Genomic DNA, 11,513 nt, shown 5'->3' with positions numbered 1-11,513 from the left:
TTAGAGAATGAAGAAATGTTTGTAAGACGATGGTAAACCGGCATGATCGCCAGCGTTACCACCGCCACCGACTTCCTCTTCGGTGGTGCCTTCTCCCCCCACCACTACCCCTCCTCCTTCCCCATCGCCATCGCCGGTGGACCCTCCTACCGCTGTTGCATCTTCATCGTCGGCTTTGTTGCTAGCGCCTCCGCCCCCCGCCACCGTATCATCGCCAGAAGTGATGATAACGTCACCGACTTCACACGACCCCAGACTATCCCCACCGCCTCCTCCATCGCTCGATACGATCGTTGCGGTCCGGCCGGAGATTCTCCTACGTCCTCCTCCGACGACGCTCGCCGGAAGCATATCCGCCGTGACGAAGCTGATTCCGCTGCCACCGGAACGCACCGTGGCACGTCGGGGAAGCCCAACGACAGTTGTACCACCACTTCCACTTCCTCCCCCTCCACCACCAGCATTACCACTACTACCACCACCCCCGAACCCGCTGGCCGTTGTGACGGTGACGATCGTGGCACCGTTAAACTGTTGAACGATTTCCTCGTGCTCCAGTTCTTCCACATCGTCAAGCTCTTCCGCTTCCTCCACCACGTGATGCACGTGATGGTGGTGGTGCTGGTGATGCAACTGTCCTTCGGAAGGATCATCGTCCCCGTCTTGGCATTCCTCCACCACTCGCTGGTTATGATGATGCTGATGGTGATGTTGCTGATCTTCATCCACTTCCAGCGAGTGATGATGCAGCTGGTGATGATGATGATGCAGCACCTCATGATCATGAGGATTCCCCTGGTGATGATGATGGTGATGCTGATGATGATGGTGCAAAAGTAACTCCTCCTCATCGTCGGTACCCGTATCGATGATGACACCGTCCGCGTCGTCACCATTTCCCCCGACGGTATCACCATCGATCACCATCTCCCCGGCCTGAACTGCCGCAACGGAGGCCGCATCCATGACGATCGTCGTGCCATCGTCATCGTCGTCCTCTTGCAACACGACCGCACCACCACCACCACCACCAACACCGTGTTGCTGCTCATCATCTTCTTCCACCATTTCGACATCACCAGCAACACCACCGCCAACACCGCCACCATCGCCCATCCTCATCCGAACCCCTCCCACGACCACACTCCCCCCGTCGTCCTCGCCCGTTTCCTCCTCTATTTCGACGTCGACACCGCTGTCGATGATGCAATCGTAATCGACACCTTCCACTATCTCATAAACGTCGCCCCCGTTGTCGACGTCCGCATCGTTCTAAGTCAGGCGATTGGGCGCATCCGTCCGACGTTCCTCTATCGTGTAGACGGTGTTGCCGACGCGGAACAGCTCGGTATGCGGGCGCAGGGTCGGCTCGTGCGTCGCGATGATGCCCGTTTCGATCGATTCACCGGTGCGTATCAAGGTGGCCTGAGGGGGAGAAAGTCATACGATAAAAAAGCAATTAACCAATGCCGTTTTTCTCCGGGTTTGTGGATATAGTTCAGCATAAAATCACCAATGGACAAACAAAGCAGATCAATATCAAACAAAAGGCCCTGTGTTTTAGTGCACGAGACAAACTTATTGATCCATCACAGACTGGATTTGACACTTTGGCGGACCAGATCATAATAATTTTGACTCAAATATAGAAAGAGAATACACTTAATGCTTAATGCTTGAAAAGAATGCAAACTTCAGCTCCGCTCAAAAAGATAATATGAAGATCATATACAATTTTAACGCGAAATCAAATAATTCAAGATTGCCTATCAATAAAACAACTATTGAACATACAATTTGTGTTTAAAGCATTAAAGCCTAGCATTAAAACACATTCAATTCTGGTTGCGCATTAGATGTTGCATTAAAAAAATATGTCTCAAGATTTTTGTAAGAGATATAAACGTATAAAAACCATGCTTTTCTGTTGCTACGCTCTACGAAATAGATCGACGGCTATTTGAAGTCGCTTAAACCATGGCTGAAGCAAGCGAGGTTAGTTCCCTTCCCTTACCTGGTTGAGGTTTCCAATGGCGAGCTGATGTCCGTCGAGCGTTTGAACCTGGGCGATCGAGAGCGAGGTGGTACCGTCCGCGTTTTCGTGCTGCGTTACGACGTGCTGCTGTCCGTTGGCGGCTGCCGCTTCGATCTGCTGTGCCTGGGCCTGGGAAACCGTTACCGATATCGTGCCGGTCGTGTCGATCGTGGTCTGCTGCTGCTGTGCCTGCTGTTGCTGCTGCTGGGCCTGCTGGTGAGCCTGCTGTTGTGCCTGTTGCTGTGCCTGTTGCTGCTGTGCCTGCTCGCTGGTCATGACCGTACCGTTGCCTGCGTTCGTGCCGTTGTTACCGTTTGCCTGGCCAGAGTTTCCTGCTTGTCCTGGAAATGGGATGGTGGGGGCATTTTAGTACCGAGTTTTCCTACCCTCGTCTAGGGCCTTCGTTGTGTACCTTTCTTGCTCTTCCGAACACGTTCCTTCTTTGCGCCGGGTTTCTTGAAGTGTCTCAATTCCAGATGGCGTCGCAGGTTCCTCGACTGTCTGATGACGGCCTGGCAGATGGGGCACGTAGCCGGTTGTTCCGATTGGGATTTGCTCTTGATTTCTGAAAGCATAACACAACGTCACCGGGTTAAGGGTTAAGGTAAGAATCCCTGACGGAGGTCCATGCTTAACTATGCTGACTTACTGATGATTCCTTCCTTGGTGTCCGTGGTACCGTCCGCGCTCGATTCCTTCTTGATGTCCTTTGGCACTGGTGCTGCGCCCTCTTCGGTGCTCACAACGATCGCATGAATGGTTCCATCTTCGTCCGTTTTCATTACCTTTGCCACCTGGGCGCCACCGGCGTTGTTGGCAGATGCACCGGCCTGACCCTGGTTAGCGGGCTTCTTTGTGCGTTGCTTGCGCTTGCGCGTTGGCAGAAACTGGCTGATCACATCCTTGACGTTGGTCACTTCGTCCGTAATCTGATCCGGGGTGATCGTCTCAATAACCTGTGCCTGTACCGTTTGCGTCGGGGTGAGTGTTGTAATCAGATCTTCGGTCTGCAAGGAGGAGACAAAGTCAACACGTTCGATGATTATTGCGGATGTTGAGGAAACGGACTGTTCTTTTCTTCCGGTTTCGCAACGGCCACCCCCGAATGTGGGGCCGACGACGGTTTGGAAGTCACAATTTACTCACGCAAACATTATTGCCAACGTCGATCACGGCCTTAACGTGGTTCTGTGGCACGAGCGTCGGGTGGAGCTGGATTGAGGTGGTGTACGTAGTGTTGTCGTCCTTGTGCGAGACGGTCTGCGGAGCCAGTCCCTGGATGTTGAGGCAGTGGGCCGCCTGCAGCAACGACGGGAGTTGCGAGTGATCGACGCTTACCTCACCGCGGTACACAAACTCCAGCAGCGCCTCCAGGTCGGTGGCATTGACGCCGGCCAGCATGACGACGGGATGCTTGCACGGTGTGTTCTGTTGTTTTGGTGTCGAACGACGGTCGAAACATACAGAGAATAAAGAGAGGAAGAGGATGGAGAGATGAGATGATCAGAACACGCAAAGTTGAGCTAGAACGAGTGTGAATGGCGAAGGTTGAAAACAAAAACAGAGAGCCGACACAACACACCACCGGGCGGCGGGGGAGGATGGTCGGCGCTTCTTGGATGGCGGAGAAGAGGGTTGTTTGGAACACCATTTTCCTCCCATCGCTCTTCTTCCGGGAGACCAACAGATGTGCCACTCTTCCCATACCGATAGTACCACGAGAAGGTTGTAGGAAAGTGAGAAAGCAGGAGAGTCGATTGTTGTTATCCGCGATCCATCCCTAGCAGGCGCATCTGTCAAAAACAGAGGAAGCGCTGCGGCGGTGGCGAGTTGACGTTTGAAGCTGTCAATTTCAGGAGATCCAATCCGGAGATTCCGAGATGGAATGGCAGATAGAGAGGTAGCGAGAGAACGAGAAAGCACGAGCAGTAAAGAGAACGACGAGAGTAAGCGAGTGAGAGGAGGGAGAGTTGGAGAATTGTATTTAATCGATTGCACAAAATTCCCACATTGTGTGTATGACAACAGTCCAACCCCCGCGGGTCTATCCCTTTCCTACAGCGTTTTACTTTACATCATCAGGTATATTTCTACCCCCAACAGTGGATTGGTTTCTTATCATACAATGTCGTCCTTTGTGCGGCAGAGTTTAGCGTTACTGCGCAGACTCCCTCCCCCACGGAAAGCTAGATATTCCGGCCATTTTTTCACTGTGCCAATGAGGCAAGTAATGAAACCGCCTGTACTACGCATCATAGCAGACTTTTTTCCTCCTCCTCCCTTACACCAAGGGTATCCCAGCACAAAATGTACGACGGGTTTCGTCGCATCCTACGATTGCACGCGTGTATCGGATCGTGGAAGAAAAAAATCAAAACAGAGAGAAAGGTGGCCACGCGTACTCCGCAAGAGCGGGAGCGGGGCATTATGGATGAGATGTGGACAAGATCAGCGGCACTGTTGTATCATCCATCTCCATCTCCGCACGAAAGGTGCACCGCGTGTTTTGGTGGATGTTTTACCGAATCCATGTCCATCGCCTACTTTTCTCGCGGACTGCTCACCGCACGCTGTTCATTATCTCCGTCGTGCTCCTTGCGGTGCCCTCAATCAAGGGCGAACGTATTCCGCCGGTGCTCTTGGTAGATGCCGTTTGACTCGGTGTTTGCTCATTTATATTTATACGCTGCTGGCAACGACGATATTTTTCTCGGGCCACAAACTCTCGGCACCAGCAGGCATTCAACCGGCAACCTCGCCGGTCAGTCGGACACCGTGTGCCAGAAAGATTCCACCACAGGGGGAGAGGAATCATGTACGCGGTGGCTATTAATAGCATCCATACGCGTAACGGAATGAATCGTTGCGCTTGTTAGCTTATTGCTTGAAAAACGGTGGACAAATCGTTTTAGTAGATTTTAAGAAGCCGTTATATAATTTCTTGCTGACATGACTGAACGTGAAGCGTATTCCAATTTTATTCTAGAATTCCATAGAAACCGCAGTACGTCGTCGACCTGGCAACACGGACATCGTTCAAACGAACACATGCATCCATTTGATCTCATTCTTTCTCTCTGCTTGTCCGAGATACGCTCCCATCTCACTCACACTTTCTCTTCCCCGAGACCTATGTAAATAAGAGATGAGTAAAGACACGCACACAAGCACACATTCCCTACCTCCCTTTTTCCTGGGTTTGTGGTGCTACTTTTGAAACCATTAGTTTGTAGTTTTATTACAATTTAATGGTTTCCATATAGCCAATTCTCTTCTGTGGTGGTGATAGCTCACTTTGGTTTGAGGTTTGACAGTAAATACATTAATTCTGCATTTCAAATATTCCACTCTCTAGCTCAACTCTAGGATTTTTCAACGAGTCGAGAAAAAATAATAATAATAATACTCTCTTCTCTCATGCCGCTCTCGGTCTCGCTTATTCATTCTCCATATTACCCGTTGTTTTCGTGGCGGATTTCTCATTCGTCTTCTCACTCATACCATCCGCTACTCCGAGCAACTTCCCTCTCTTCCTTCTATATTTAACTCTGAGGGAATGGGGCACGGCGACTTCTTTACCCGTTGTTGGACATCGACCTTTCTCCTTCTTTCTCCCGAATCCAACACACCGTAGCTCTCCCCCATTTTCCAAGAAACAACACCCCTTCCAAACCACCCGCTGCGATGACGATGGGGATGGAGTATGGTTGACGACGCTTACCTTCAGCAAATCCAGCAGGAACGGGCTGGCGGCACACAGAACGATTTTGTGCGCCGGGAAACTGCGGCCCCCGGCGGCCAGTGTGACATCGACCAGGTCTCCATGGCACCGCAGCAGCTGGACAGCCGAAACGAGCGACGTACCGTAGTCGCCCCACGTCAGACTGTACAGTGAATTAATAGGAAGCGACATGGCGGTGGCGTTTCCTTGCGCGCTCTCTCTCTCTCCCTCTCTCGTTCTTACGCAAACGAATTCCTTTTACTTTTTCTTCTTTCCACCAAAGAACGACTTTTTTCCACTGCACTCCCGTTCTTTGACCGCTTTGTGCTCAGGATAACTTCACGCGCTCGTTTTCCACCTTGACCAATCTCCACGAGATGTTTTCGTTTGGTTCGAATTAAAAACTGTGTACAACTTTTTACACTCTCACTATTTTCCTTCTTTCCTACTCACGCACATTCTTCCACACTCGTCTTGTGGGGGGCCGCCTCTCCGCTCGAAGGATGCTTTCGTAGAAAGCAAACTTTCTCACTGGCAACAAAAGTGTCGTACTGCACAGACACTTGATGCAAAAGGCTTCCTTTCTTCCTGCACGACCCACGGTTCACTCGCGACACCTACAGCAAGTGGTGGTGGACGCGGTGTTGTACACCTCTAGCCCACTGTGCGTACGGGACACAAATTTTACGATCCACAGCTTTCGTCGAACATTGGTTGTTTTCTCACTGTATTTCCACTATTTCTGTACTTCAACTATTTTCAAACCACGGTAAGGTAAAACTCTGCACTTTCACTATCTCTTTCCTGCCTTTGGGCTTCGTGATTTTGCTACTTTTACTGCTAGAACCAGCATAAAAAGGGTAGAACGCGCTCGCATTCACACAAACGCACGCACTCACGACGGAGACGACGCGCTGCGGAGCACCAACCTCACACACTCTCTCTTCCCCTAGCTCACCCTTCTCACGCTTGGTGCTTCAGAGCAAACGGCCTCCTGGAACCATGCCACACCAGCAGCAGAGCTCGATGGGAGAAAAAATCCGTGATTCTACCAGGGAACCGACACACACACCTTGGGGGTACACAAGATAGCGCGCGAGACAACCTTTTAGGTTAAGACGCGGAATCGACTAGCTCGCACTACGCTCACTCACCGTATGCTCGGGCAGTTCTCGCTCCCGAATGCTCTTTGCTGCCGACTTCGATGTTGGGCTGGCAAAATTGTGCTCACTGCGCCAGCGCCCCTTGCTGGTGTGCGTGTTACGTCGCCCTCGCACAAACACCAACCTATACACAACCTTCTACGTGGGAGCGAAGAAGAACGGTATAGACTCGCACAATTCAATGAATCCTATCCCCCATGCAAGGCACTTGCTGCAGCGGGATGGCTCTTTTCGACAGCCCGTAAGCGTCCCACTTTTCCCGTAACGCGTCGCCCCGCGTCGCACACTCTCTCTTTCTCTCTTTCTCCCGTCAATCGCTCGATTCTTCTCTTCGAGCAATTTGCTTCCCTTTTTCTTCCACAGCCTGCTTCGAGCGAGACACAACGCACGACGAACAAACCCACATCAACCTATCAAAGGGAACTTGCGCGTCGCGCACATTACTACGTTTTCCTAGCGAACTGGTGGCGTTACGTTGGCTTTTTTCGACGCGTCGCCGTTGTTAACGAAACAATCGAACTAGCAGCACGGTTACTAACTTCCCTCACAAACGATGACAGCGAACAAATACCCATTGACAACCTACAAATGGCGGATCCACTGAATGAAGGTGGTTTCTCTAGAACAACTCACAGTCCTTGGATTGTGCAAACGCCCGATATCCAGACCGATAATTACTCCCTAAGCCTCTATTTTTACATCCACGTACGACAGCCTAAATGTGGTGACGATATGTTGCTGATGTACTGGCTTTCGTCCAGCCGCTTCTATCAGCGTGAAATTTCTCTTATGCCCGACCCGCGTTGATAGTTTGTTTGTTTTTATTATGCTGCACTATTCTTCAAAAGTATTGTTTGAATTTCTCCCGCATCGGTGGCAAAAGGCGAACCTATTTTCTCCCTGCAATCTGGCTCGCCGGAATCCCGCACTCTGAACTCCTTAGAGCCGCAGACAAAACGCTCGATTTAGCTCTCGACGTCGTCGCGCTTACGCGGACTCTTTTTTCTCTCCTATAAATACCGTATGCATTCTGCGTCTGGTCTGCCGATTTAAAGGGTTTCCCTAGGACTCGACCGTGCAATTTCGTTCAGTTTGCTTCTGGTGGCTACCCCATTTTCACTGCACCGTGCACTAGGAACCACCGCGGTTGCCAAAGTATCACTAGATTTTCCTCACGCGCTCGATACTTGGGGGACTTTATGGGAAATTCTACCGTTCAATCAAATTCGATCCCCGTGACTCGGATAAGCGAGCGTTACACTAATCCTTCAGAATCTATACTTACTTTGCTAGAGGAATGTAACCCGTCCCAAAACAAATTGACCTATGCGAGTGTTTATGAACGCCAGTAGATTCGTTTAGGTAATCGCACGGCTGCAACGAAATCGATCGATGCTCAAGAAAACCCCCCAATTCAATGGCATTTATGCTAACGGGAAGAAAGAGAGGACGAATGATTTACTTTTCCTGCTATGTAGCACCGGTTGAAGGAAGGAAACATAAGATATCGTAGTATCGTAGTGTTGTCATTCGCACAGGCGCTTTCAAGCTGGGCATGAGAAAATAATCAACACATGTTTTCGGACGATTGGATAGCAAAAGGCATACATTTCATCTAACACAAGCCGTGCATAATGCTTTATCACTTGCTTCGATTATTTGTTACTTTTATTATTGTGTTCCTTTAACTTGAAGCGATACCGTAGCAATGCGCTCGAGTTATTTCGAATATCATAATGGTTCGACGTGACAATAAGGCTGGTAGGAATTTAAACAATAAAACGAATAACAAAAGATTACAAAAATATCGTTCCGATAAAACAGAATGAACACAATCGCACGCACAGATACAGCGTCTAACAGTGGGCATAAAAGAAACGATACATTTTCAATTGTCCCAGAAAGGAACATCAAGAATCAGGGAGACGGCTTCGATAGTCCTTACATTGGCAACATTAAAAGCACTTACAGACTAGAAGCTTTTGTAATTGCTTTTCGCTTGCATGCGTTACCAAATCACTATCATATTTTGTTGTGGCTATGCCTACTTGTGGTTGGTGATGTTGAAGTTTTGCGTAAAATCGTACTCGATTGTTGGTATGACAGTTTGGACAAACTTTAGAAAGATTATGAGATACATATGGACTCCCAGTTCGCCGCCACCTTCTTCCACCGTTTGAATGATTTTCTTCATTATATCTGCGTGCCTGTTATGTAGAAAACGGAAAGAAAGAGCAGGTTTAAGCAAATATTACATGTGTTTAACTTCGTGCTAACTTACTTGCACGGATGCACCGAAGCCATGTTGGGACCGGGCAAGTGAGGGTGCGTTTCCATGGTTACGGTTTTCTTCGCATGATCTTGACTTACGTCGTCGTACATTTGCTCTACACTTAGCAGTTTCCTATTTTCATCGTATCCAATAACCCAAAGACGCGGAGTTTGATAATACTTGTCGTAAGTGATGTGCAGATCGTACGTTCTCGTACGAACGACGGAATCGCCCTCGGCTTCCTGCTGCGGAGCTTCTGTGCCTGACCTAAGCTTGTCATTTGCTGCCGGAAGCAATGCATTTGACTGTAACATAAAGAATAGGTTACCAAAGGCAGCAATATTTTAGCGCTTAATTTTGACTCATACCGGATCCACTGTTTCCAACAGGCCACTTTCTTCGAACTCATCCATATCAATCGCTGCACCATCGTCGTCATCATCGTCGCCTTCCTCGTTACCGGTTCCACTGCCGCCTTCCAGATTCCGCGGGTCATCCATGTCAGCCGCTGGTTCATCTTCGATACGCGAACTGTCCAACTTCATTTCGCACACTTTTTCCTCCAGTCCGGAGCTGCCTGCTTCATCCGGATTGTAGTGATGTGTCTCCACCCAGCCTCCGTCGGGATCGTTCTCCTCTACTAGATTTTCCTCTCCGACAAATTCGATCTGCTTGCACCGTCGACGGCATGGAACATTGCGTGTGATGAGAAACTGTTTGTCTGCCAATTAAGGGTGCCAATAGTTTAAAAAAGGAACATACAAATATATGAGTCAAAACTCTTCTGTGAATTAGAGATCCTTACCTTTGGGTAGATAAGATTTGATTTTGCTATCATCGCCGACGGCCCATGACCACGTTGGGCAGTGATGCGTTAGGTGGTCTCCAGCTGCGATGAACTCTTCCGGGGTAAGGACACCTGTTTCCCGGAACTTGGATTCCTACAGCAACAAAGGAGTATAGGTTGATGTGAAAAAACAAAAGCAATGGAGAGCAAATAAAATTATACGGAACGTATACTAGCCTTCAGGACGGGAGTAAGATACTCGGCCACTCCTAGAGCCGTTCCTTTTACGGAGTTTAAAACACTTTGCATCCTCCTGGCGTAGATGGATCAGATGGAAACAAAGACTGTTGGCGAAGTTTGTACACTGCTGACGTTGGTCTCGTTTGTGACCACACAGCGAGCTCAAATTGATCTCTGCTCAATGCAGCCCTTCAAATGGTGGCTGCAGAATGATGACAAATTTAACAGTTTAGTGAATAAGATTACTTTTACTCCAGTTTTGTTTTCGTAAAAACCGTAGTACGATAAATCGACAACAACCACATACACACAACAATATGTCTAGCACATTCTGTTCTGTCAGTTTTGACAGAGATAAATTAAAATTCAAATTTATTTCTCTGACAGCAGCATGAGCCGTTACCGGCCATTTGTGATATTCTCGATAGTGGTTTAAAAAAGGCTTACCATAAAAAGATGAACTACAAAAGTTTATAAAACAATACATGCTAATAAATTATTAGTTTTGTTTACAAGTGTTTATGTACGTTTTTTTGTGTTCTCAATTTATTATCTTCTTAAATTCTCTTATACGATATTGAGTTGCCCAATTTAGCGTCGCAGTGATGCACGCGACTTGGGCATCTATACTTGAGACCAACTGTATCTTATGGTGCCCCTACAAGAACCTGTGGGTCACCAAACTTGAAGTTGTTCAAGGACGATTTACTCGAATGCACTGTACTCGTTTTCACGTTTCGATCAATCTCGACTACAGAACTCGATGTTTACTGCTAGGACTTGAGCCTCTAGGCCACAGACGCAAAGTATCTCAGATTTTCTGGCTAAACTTGACATTTAAACTCCTGTCGTAACCGCTGATTCTACCAACATCGAAATTATAAGACATCGTGATTATTTATTTATTCCTACTTACACTTTGATCCATACTAGGTAAAACGGCCCGGTTACACGGCCCAGTTACAGGACCCATTTTACAGGACCCGGTAAGTGGGCCAGTTTACAGGGCCCGTTTACAGAGCCTAGTAACACGGCCCGTTTACAGAGCCCGGTTACAGTGCCCGTTGACATGGCCCGTTTACAGTACCCGTTTAAAGGGCCCGTTTACAGGACCTGGTTACATGGCCCGGTAACACGGTCAATTTACAGGGCCCGGTTAATGGACCCGTTTACAGGGCCCTGTAACACGGCCCGTTTATAGGGCCCGGTTACAGTGTCCGTTTACAGGACCCAGTTTATAGGGCCCGTTGACAGATCCCGGTTACAGGGCCCGGTAACACGGCCCGCTTGCATGG

At 48.8% G+C, this 11,513-nt stretch overlaps 3 protein-coding genes across 3 annotated transcripts; all 3 read right to left on the bottom strand.

Moving 5' to 3' along the window:
* Window positions 1-1,116, bottom strand: LOC131285557 (AT-rich interactive domain-containing protein 1B-like). The gene has a single exon (XM_058314415.1). It carries the CDS (start codon window positions 1,114-1,116, stop codon window positions 1-3), a length of 1,116 nt encoding a protein of 371 aa, XP_058170398.1.
* A 39-nt stretch (window positions 1,117-1,155) lies between these two features.
* On the bottom strand, window positions 1,156-6,874 carry LOC131289497 (transcription factor GAGA). Its single transcript, XM_058318772.1, has 6 exons — window positions 5,757-6,874; window positions 3,182-3,463; window positions 2,685-3,042; window positions 2,448-2,600; window positions 2,015-2,376; window positions 1,156-1,425 (listed from the first exon to the last, which is right to left on the bottom strand). Exons 1-6 carry the CDS (start codon window positions 5,946-5,948, stop codon window positions 1,273-1,275), a joined length of 1,500 nt encoding a protein of 499 aa, XP_058174755.1. The 5' UTR covers window positions 5,949-6,874; the 3' UTR covers window positions 1,156-1,272.
* Window positions 6,875-8,550: 1,676 nt separating this feature from the next.
* Window positions 8,551-10,478, bottom strand: LOC131286214 (ubiquitin-like-conjugating enzyme ATG3). The gene is given in 5 exon segments (XM_058315138.1): window positions 8,551-9,126; window positions 9,201-9,444; window positions 9,520-9,912; window positions 9,997-10,132; window positions 10,216-10,478. Coding segments are annotated over 5 exon segments (1,008 nt in total). The 5' UTR covers window positions 10,288-10,478; the 3' UTR covers window positions 8,551-8,963.
* Between the last annotated feature and the right edge of the window lie 1,035 nt (window positions 10,479-11,513).

The sequence above is a fragment of the Anopheles ziemanni genome, chromosome 3 (genome assembly GCF_943734765.1).
Source record: "Anopheles ziemanni chromosome 3, idAnoZiCoDA_A2_x.2, whole genome shotgun sequence".
Lineage (NCBI taxonomy): Eukaryota > Metazoa > Arthropoda > Insecta > Diptera > Culicidae > Anopheles > Anopheles ziemanni.
Note: the sequence above shows the minus strand (reverse complement) of the source record. Positions and strands in the feature narration are given on the sequence as shown.

Bases quoted from the DNA above. Each gene is read 5' to 3' on its own strand.
- LOC131285557 (XM_058314415.1), bottom strand. From the start codon at position 1,116: ATGGGCGATGGTGGCGGTGTTGGCGGTGGTGTTGCTGGTGATGTCGAA.
- LOC131289497 (XM_058318772.1), bottom strand. From the start codon at position 5,948: ATGTCGCTTCCTATTAATTCACTGTACAGTCTGACGTGGGGCGACTAC. The intron at 2,377-2,447 runs GTACACAACGAA...TCCCATTTCCAG, and splicing joins TGTTCGGAAGAGCAAGAAAG to GACAAGCAGGAAACTCTGGC. The intron at 1,426-2,014 runs GTAAGGGAAGGG...TCTCCCCCTCAG, and splicing joins CCATTGGAAACCTCAACCAG to GCCACCTTGATACGCACCGG.